Source organism: Triticum urartu, chromosome 7 (assembly GCF_003073215.2).
Source record: "Triticum urartu cultivar G1812 chromosome 7, Tu2.1, whole genome shotgun sequence".
Taxonomy (NCBI): Eukaryota; Viridiplantae; Streptophyta; class Magnoliopsida; order Poales; family Poaceae; genus Triticum; species Triticum urartu.
In genome coordinates this window covers 602,996,388-603,005,814 of record NC_053028.1, presented here as the reverse complement: position 1 = coordinate 603,005,814, position 9,427 = coordinate 602,996,388, and the positions used below count along the sequence as shown (strand labels likewise).

General features: G+C 44.8%; 1 protein-coding gene across 1 annotated transcript; it reads right to left on the bottom strand.

Annotated features, from left to right (window-relative positions):
* On the bottom strand, nt 1–5,401 carry LOC125523539 (glycosyltransferase BC10-like). The gene is made up of 11 exons (XM_048688563.1): nt 5,106–5,401; nt 3,505–3,935; nt 3,124–3,222; nt 2,612–2,712; nt 2,466–2,537; nt 2,205–2,295; nt 1,821–1,901; nt 955–1,014; nt 746–868; nt 576–614; nt 1–407 (listed from the first exon to the last, which is right to left on the bottom strand). The coding sequence occupies exons 2-11, from the start codon at nt 3,820–3,822 to the stop codon at nt 279–281; spliced, it is 1,113 nt and encodes a 370-aa protein (XP_048544520.1). The 5' UTR covers nt 3,823–3,935; nt 5,106–5,401; the 3' UTR covers nt 1–278.
* Nucleotides 5,402–9,427: the final 4,026 nt, after the last annotated feature.

Below are 9,427 nucleotides of genomic sequence, written 5' to 3'. Positions count from 1 at the left end.
TCTGTCAGACGAACTGGTTCATTTAGTTTTGCAGTTGCCACTGTTCTACACCAGCAAAAATCGCCATTAAAAGAGCTGCTACTAAAATAGCCTAACCATTGAGAGAATTTGCTTCAGAGATCAGCAGGCCAGGTCAGGTGCCATCTGAAAACGTGCAAACCTCTGCTAAACAAGCAGTTGTATTCTGACACCAGCTACAACACAACAGCACCTGGACTGCAGCGCCACGGCGGGCAACAATCGGTGTGAAGAAAGAATCCTTGAGGCATCCGTCATACTCATATGACGGTGAAATTCGAGAAAATGTTCATCAGAGTGTCGAGCGCCTCGGGATAAAATTTCCGTGCGAATAGGTAGCAGGGCCTCTTCATGCCGTTCCACATGCACGGTCTTCGCTGCATTTCGTGCTGCAAGAACATGATGAATAGTGAGATTCTCCACGGAGAAGGGGATGATGTTGACGGTGATGATTCACAGCCATGTGGTTGCAGAAAATGTATAAGCAGCAACTTGGCACTTTGTGGGTTCAGTGGAATTGTTCATTAGGGGGAATAATCAAAATAATAACTATATACCTTTGCATTGCTGGTCACATGAACACTCTCGTCAATGGACTGCAAACATTTCATGTTTAGTTAGACAAATTCCAAAACTATGCATTGTGCACAAATTAACTAAATATAATAACACCCCCGTTCCCCTCCTCCTCCTGTTTTCATTTTTTTTATGTGCGAGTATAACTCACCGCTATACTTTTAAGCAGTTCAAAGCTTGTGTCAACAGCCCTATAAACTTTAGGATGCCATTTTCCTTCAGACCAATCAACACGTGTCACTGACCAGTTCGCGATTCCGGTTGGATCAACCATCTGCAGGCACAATAGTAGTATGATATTACTGGTGCCTAAAGTACAAAAAGAAAGAAAAAACTGGTTAGGAGCTTCTGAGTGCTTACGTTAAATAAGGTTGGCAGATAGTGCTCATCAGAATAGCAGTTATGATATTCATTTCCAGGCTGCAAAGTGCAATGATCACAAGATGAGTGGCAACATACAAATCAGGAAAGAACAATGATCTGATTTCCACGAAACTACAGAAAAAGAAATCAAACAACCTTGTAGGTCATGGAAAATCGGCAATTGATTAGAAGAACGTAGTACTACTAACTTAAAACAGTGATATAGCAGCCCTCTCTATGTTTTCCGCTTTACAGTTCTAGACCACAATGCTGAATATTGTACATAAACAGGATACATAATCCAGATATGAATAGCTAGGTCGACAGTAATAGTTATCATGAGCAATGAATCATAATCCACAATTTCACCCTTGTTTCAGTAGCTGTCTGTTTATGTGTTTCAAAAGAACTACAATAGTCCAGTTTGGACAAAACTCTGTACCCGGGTTTCATTTGCTAATGGAACCAAGGGGCAAGGAGCTTGGTTCCCTGGTGACCTAAAGATCATTTGAAACTCATGACCATGAAAAAACAAAGTGGGCCTGTACTATTATGTGATAGCTGAATCATTAAGACCAAACAAGACTAGCTGAAACAACTGTTATGCGGTAGCATGGAGATTTACCTTTTTTTTCATATGTACTATTACTAAGGTATAAAATGTTGCATATCATACAAAGGGCAAATGCCTTACAGTCATACACAAACATCTAGGGGGGGGGGGGGGGGGGGGGGGGGGATAGGGGGTGGAGGGGGAGGGGGGGGGGGGTGGGGGGGGGGCGCATTATGGCAATATAATTCTCAAGGAAAAGGCACAGCATGATATTTTTCTTTGGTTTTCTTCGAAATTAGCTGATATGTACCTTACAGTAACGTTTGAACTTTCCATAGTAAAGAGTGTCAACAAGTATAAGAACTGCATGCTGCCGTTTCACCGTGAACCACTGCAAGAGGAGAACACGCCAGAATGTGGGATGTTAGGCTATAGGAAAACATGCCAACTGTTTAAATTAGAAAACAGATGGCTACTGAAATTCAAAAAATTGTTTTTAAGTTCTGAAAGTGCAAAGAGAAGAAAAATGTGATGCAACAATTGGCAACCATATGATACAAGAAGGGCTGTTAAATTATTCTTGTCATTTTTGCGAGGTTTCTGATAATCCAATTTTATGCGATTAAATAACTTGAATTTGGTAAAGGAGAAAAGGATTCCACTTTCCAGGGAAATCAAGCATAGAAATTATCACCTGTGCACCCTTTCTCCAATCCCTCTTGATGATTTCAGGTAACATATGCTCAGAGTATCTACCTGCTCCATGTGGACCAGGATCATCGAAACTGAACAATAATTGGCATGTCAATGGTGAGGCCATGATGTGTGTACCAATAATGAATAAGAGGGAAACAACAGGTCCTCAATCAGGCATATGTTCAGCTTAAAATATTAGAAAAAAAACTTGCATCTATAGAGAATCATCTGTAACATAACCTTCAGGACGCTCACTTACGAGTCAACAAAGCTGATGTTTGTTTCCATGAGATAACTATATACATAATCGAAGTTATGCAGTGGTACACAACTGCAATAAAAAACAAAGCATCAGGATAAGGGTATTCAATTTAAATTTAGATGAGAACAAAGGAAATGACTAACCTCTCAGACAGCAAAACAAAATGCTGGTTATCAGCATCTTGCAGTGCATTTGCCAAGAGCCTCCTCTCTGCATCAATCATAGTAACTGTACCCCAGACCACCTACAGGTAAATTGAACTATTACTTTTTCAAACAATTAAAATGTCAAACTGTGAAACAGACTTAGATCGACTATGCTTATCAGGCAGCAGGCGACTTTACAGGGTATGATAGTGCCCACAAACCATACTGGTTCAAGAGCATTAACAGACTCTGAGCCTTGACTACAAACTACACCATTCCATGAAAATAGAGTGGGGATGAATGTATTATATACTCCCTCCGTCCCATAATATAAAAACATTTTGTAAGCTGTTTTAGCTTGCAAAATGTTCTTATATTATGGGACGGAGGGAATAGAATATTAGAAAACCTTTAATTTCTAGATCAATTCAAAAAGTATGAAACAAGGCTCTAAATCAATACAAACAGTGTAAAAAGAGGCGATCTCTAAATCCATTTTAGTAATTTACCTTTTCACTCCGAATATCCCTGCCGGCGAATATTGGACTTGCATGAACTGTCTTTTCTCTTGATGCATGCACATATATTGTGTATCGGTCTTCATGTCCCTGAAACAATACATCCAAGCAGCTGGATTCAGTATTCGATATCCATGCACATGCAACTAGCAAGTGAGCACATCCCGTACTTTTCATGGGGTAGGTCTATTAATTTTAAGTTTTATCATAAGACAGGCATGACAATTAATAATCCATTTCTTCCAAATAGGAGAAGACATTAGTATTAGTAGCACATTATGCAAGTTCAACCACTGAGGTGTACAAATTTCCAGTTAAGACTAGACAGAGATGTATTGATTTTAATTTTGCAAATAGTGCCAAAAATCGTACCATGAAGAACTTTTCCCAAAGCTTCTCAAAAGGCAATGAACTGGGTGTCAAGAACATGAAAGCAATCTTCGGATTCTTTGACTGAACAGGCTGTGACAGAACAAGGTCTCGCATTACAGCACGAGCAGCTATCTCATCATCAGTATATACTCTCACAGGTTCTAGAGGAGGCTGAGAACCACAGGAATTGGACAAGTAGCAACCAGTGTAATGTTGGGGTTTATAAAGATAAGCTCCAGTGACTATCGCACAGACAAAAGCAATCAAGACGATGACCCAGAGAGGCCTTCTAGATGAAGTTCTGTTGCGTGGTGCCATGATCCAGGTGTGTGTGTAGCAATGACAGAGCTTCAGAATCTACATTTACAAGGCTTCACTTCTATAATCATGCTAAAACATCATTCCGGCAGGATTGTTGAAACTATGAAAACCTGGAAACACAGTAAAAAGGATAATTCGAGGTTAATGCTATTTTATCAGCAGACCATATGTTTAACAATCTGGAAAGATGCAATAATAAAAGGCTACACCACTTAACAATGGAGCAACAACCTATCTAAGCAAAAGGGGGCCTCAATTGAGGGCATTGTCATGGAATCTGAAGACAGATAATGTTGCACATCCGCAAAGTACTTGAGACAGGTGCTGCTTTGATTGGAAATCTGTGGGGTGCAGCTACAGGAGGGACGGAATCCCTGCTGTGCTGTTTGTGTTAACACATTTGGCTTTGTTTATGACTGATTCATAACTTGTACTAGCAACTACTTCCTCCACTCAGAATTAGTTGAAGCTCAAACGGATGTATCCAGCACTGAAATACGTCCAGATACATCCTGAGCGTCAGCTAATTGCGGGCGGAGGGAGTAAAAAAAGGCCAGACCCAGTGCTAGAACTATACACCCTCTGTTTGAAACGTGCGTAGATTCACTCATTTCAGAGTTAATTCCGAACGGAGGTAGTACGAAGCAAGCCTTACCCCTGCAGTGCAGTGCAGAGTGGCCGCGTTGAACCCAGGACCTCTTGTACTAGCAACTAACACCCCTGCAAATTGCACTGACTCTCATACACGCCGATTGCATGCTTCAGATGATGACTCTCTCATTTCCCTTTCGCGGATAAGCAATCCCGCCAAACCCTATAAGAGGGTCGAGGTGGCGTCGAGGCTCTCCAGCAAGTGGAGAACTCAAATCAAAACCCCAGATTAGCATAATTTCCCTGACGAGGTGCCATGAAACTCCCCGAAATGGAAGACCACTAAAATTTCCTCATCTACAGTTACTGCGCAACAGAAACCCTATGTACTTTAGGCTAAACATAAAGTTGACACGCCCACAAACACACAACAATAATTCCCCAAACCAGCAGTCCCCCCCCCCCCCCACCCACCCCACCCCCCGCCTCCCCAAAATAAAAAGAACTGTTCACCCCTTCCGTAGAACCAAACCCCTATCCCCTAACCTCGCAGGGGCATCGAAGAGCGCGGCCAGGAGAAGGCGCCTGGAAATCCCGGCCGCCTTTCCATTTCCACAGCAACCCGAACGGCGGCCCGGGTAAATGCAACTCCGGATTCGGACTGAAACAAAAGGGGGGTCGTGGCATACCCGGTTCAGGCGGCGGATCTCCGCCGGCGCGAGCTCGCCGCCGCTTCGGATTGGGGAGCGGGGGGAGGGCTGGAGAGATCTGTCGAGGCGACGGAACAGAAAGGTGGGGAGGATTCCTGGGGGGAGGGGGGAGTGGGGGGCGAGGTGGAAAGGGGGGGAGAGAATGGAGAGGAGTTACACTTTTCTGTGCCTGCGCTACCAAAAGCAGGAAAGAGCCATCCGGGGAAGCGCCTGAGCACCGTGCCAGAGTCTTGTTGTCGCACATAGTAGTAGGACGAGGCTCGGCCGTGGAATCCCAAGTGGCCCTGGGCTGGCATATGGGCTCTATGTAGCTTTTGTTGCTTCTGCCAGCCTCACACGTGTTTTGGCGTTTCGCCCAGGTTTTATCGCCCGGCCAAAGGGCATAAAAGAGATCAACTCTAGCGAGATGCGTGGTGTGATGATCGTTAATAAGCTGATCCGCCCATAAAATTGATAAAGGCTATCTCCGTTCGGGATTAACTAGCGAGATGCGTGGTGTGATGATATAAAGAGTGGTGTGAAGAAAATATGCCCTAGAGGCAATAATAAAGTTGTTATTTATATTTCTTTATATCATGATAAATGTTTATTATTCATGCTAGAATTGTATTAACCGGAAACTTAATACATGTGTGGATACATAGACAAACAGAGTGTCACTAGTATGCCTCTACTTAACTAGCTCGTTAATCAAAGATGGTTAAGTTTTCTAGCCATGGACAAAGAGTTGTCATTTGACCTGACACATCCGTTAGCTTAGCACTTTGATCGTTTAGTTTACTGCTATTGCTTTCACCATAACTTATATATGTTCCTATAACTATGAGATTATGCAACTCCTAAATATCGAAGGAACACTTAGTGTGCTATCAAATGTAACTGGGTGACTATAAAGATGCTCTACAGGTGTCTCCGATGGTGTTTGTTGAGTTGTCATAGATCGAGATTAGGATTTTTCACTCCGTGTATCGGAGAGGTATCTCTGGGCCCTCTCGGTAATGCACATCACAATAAGCCTTGCAAGCAATGTGACTAATGAGTTAGTTACGGGATGTTGCATTATGGAACGAGTAAAGAGACTTGCCGGTAACGAGATTGAACTAGGTATTGAGATACCGACGATCGAATCTCGGGCAAGTAACATACTGATGACAAAGGGAACAACGTATGTTGTTATGCGGTTTAACCGATAAAGATCTTCGTAGAATATGTAGGAACCAATATGAGCATCCAGGTTCCGCTATTGGTTATTGACCGGAGATGAGTCTCGGTCATGTCTACATAGTTCTCGAACCCGTAGGGTTCGCATGCTTAACGTTCGGTGACGATCGGTGTTATGAGTTTATGTGTTTTGATGTACCGAAGGTAGTTCGGAGTCCCGGATATGATCACGGACATGACGAGGAGTCTCGTAATGGTCGAAACATAAAGATCGATATATTGAAAGCCTATGTTTGGACATCGAGATGGTTCCGGGTGAGTTCGGGCATATACCGGAGTACCGGGATGTTATCGGAACCCCCGGAAAGTATATGTGCCTTATTGGGCCATAGTGGGAGAGAGGAGAAGGGAGCCTAGGAGGGGGCGCAGAGTGCTTTATCTGGATCACTTGTAACTGTGATTATTCCATTAGGCCCCAGCATTTTAAGCTTCATGTACCCGTAATGGGGTATGGCTTGGAAGCGTGAGAAGGCGTCCCGCCCCAAAAGGGCATGATATCCGCCATTGAAGGGGGCCATGTGGAAGAGCAACTCTTCGGACCTGTAATTCTCAGGCGTGCCGAATACTACATCAAGTTTGATTTCCCCCGAACACCGTGCTTCTTGACTTGGGATGATGCCTCGAAAGGTGGTACTGCTTTGCTCGATGCGGGCCTTGTCAATTTGCATTTTGTCGAGCGTGTCCTCGTAGATGAGGTTAAGTCCACTACCGCCGTCGATGAGCACTTTGGTGAGTCGAAAGCCATCCACAATTGGGTTTAAGACCAAGGCGGCTGGTGCTCGGACTGATCGGGCCCTTGGTTCGTCGTCCGCGGTGAAAGTTATTGTTGTGTCGTTTCAAGGGCTCATTGCAATTACTTGGTTGATTTCGGCGAGGTCGCGGAGTGCCCTTTTGCGCCGATTATTTGAAGAGAAGGTCTCCAAGACCGTAAAGACGTTAAGATCATCATCCTCCGGAGAATGCTTCTCTGGAGTAGCGTTGGTGAGGATAGCCTCACCGCTTTTAGCCACTTGCCGGAGTACCCAACATGCCCGAAGGATGTGAGTTGGTTCAGTGCTCGGCGTCGCATGTATCTGACAGGGTTTGTCGAGGAGTTCGTCAAGAATTGTTCTGTATCCCGTAAAGGGTTTGTTTTTCTTACCGACGGGCTTATGATCGGATGCCTCATAAAGGTGTATCCGTTTTGCCCGTGTGGTGGACTGCTTAAAGGCAACGGGTTCCAACCAGGATTTCTGGGCCTTCCATGTGCTTTCCATCGCGCAGTACTTCTGTACTAAGTGTGATAATTCCGTAAAGTTTTGTATGCGACGGCGGTTGAGGGCGTTCAGAATTCCCTCGTCCGTACAATTACGATAAAAAACCGAAACTGCATCGTCATCACAACAATCTTTAATCTTGTTTTTAACAAGGAGGAATCTGGCCCAGAAGTGATGGACCATTTCCTAAGGTTGTTGTCGTACATACATTAGGTCACATATGTTTGGAAGGCCTGAATTACTTGGAGAGTATTGATTGTGGTGGGTGGATGGGCTAAAACCCGAATCCCGACCCAAGATTGAATCCGGAGCTTGAAAAATCTCCGGGGGTCACCCGTTCAGGTCCAGGAAGATCCAAGTGCTTTCCGGGCCCTATGTCTGACCCTGAGTTCGGAGGACGTGAAGTCTCATCCCGAGGGAGGGTGTCCGACTCGAGGGGCTCGGAGATCCGAACATAGCTAGTTTTTAACTTAGGGGGAGAAGTGTTTTCGGCTCGTTCCTAGACGACCGCTACCAGATGAGTGATCGGCGGGGAATTGATTTCCCTTTGATCGGGTTTTGAGCCCAATCCGATCATAATCCGTTGGAAGCCCTAGGTTGGCGATGCGATCTAGCAGTTCGTTCAAGGACGAGACGTCCACCGGATCCATCTTTTCGAAGTGTTCTAGGCCAGTGAGGCTCCTCCTAGAAGTGATGTCGTTGTTGATGACAAGGCGAGCCATCGATCCTTCTATCGACAACACAATGGAACTCTCAATGAAAGCACCAATGTCGGTGTCAAAATCGGCAGATCTCGGGTAGGGGGTCCCGAACTGTGTGTCTAAGGATCGATGGTAGCAAGGGACGATGGGGACACAATGTTTACCCAGGTTCGGCCCTCTTAAAGGAGGTAAAACCCTACGTCCTGCTTGATTGTACTCAATGAGTGTAGGGATTACAAGAGTTGATCTACCTCGAGATCGTAATGGATAAACCCTAGCTGTCTAGCCTATGAGAATTCTGATAGCCTCTATGGACTAAGTCATCCAGTTTATATACACACCAGAGGGGCCTAGGATTGTACAGAGTCGGTTTATGGGGGAAGGAAATAACATATCTGGAAACCAATCTTGCCGTCCACGCATAGAGGAGTCCTACCCGAACACGGCGAAAAGTCTTTTGCTTGTATCTTCACGGCCCATCAGTCTGGCCCATATCAAATAGGCCAAACACCCGAGGACCCCCTAATCCAGGACTCCCTTAGTCTCTGCCACAGATTAGCAGTGCCCCACTTTGCAGTCTCTGGTTAAATGCCTGGGATCCTTGCATTTCCCACATACCTGCCGGTTGAACCTATCATTTCTACTCCTATAATCACCCATATTTTGTTGCCAAGATCCACTGCTCATCTGATTCCTGACACCACTCCCTGAGCTACTCCCGTTTCCTTTAGCTCTTTTCAGCATGTTTTCCTCACTAACATCAGTTTCTTTGACTGTTTCTTTTCCATAGCTCATTATTGACTTATTGTTTTCACTATCTCCCATAGGCATCCCACTCTTGTTCATCCCCTGCACTAGTTGTGATAGTAATGCACTCAGTATCTGTTGCTGCTGACTAGAATTCATGCTTTCATCTCCTTTGTCTTTGCCATCTCTCTGATCTGCCCCAACATCTTTCTCTATTCCAGCTTCTTCATTTCCGCCCCAACTATCCTTTTTTCCCTCTTTGATCTGCCAGACTTTGCTCCCACCATATTCATCACTGGGTGTATCTGAGCTCCCAATACCCCTTCCAACGCTAAACCCAAATCCCGAACGTCCCCCACCTCTGCCATGAAAATCA

Coding starts and splice junctions, on each gene's coding strand:
- LOC125523539 (XM_048688563.1), bottom strand. CDS start 3,822: ATGGCACCACGCAACAGAACTTCATCTAGAAGGCCTCTCTGGGTCATC. Junction 1,015..1,820: donor AGTTCAAACGTTACTGTAAG/GTACATATCAGC, acceptor TGCACTTTGCAG/CCTGGAAATGAATATCATAA. Junction 408..575: donor ATGTGACCAGCAATGCAAAG/GTATATAGTTAT, acceptor ATGTTCTTGCAG/CACGAAATGCAGCGAAGACC.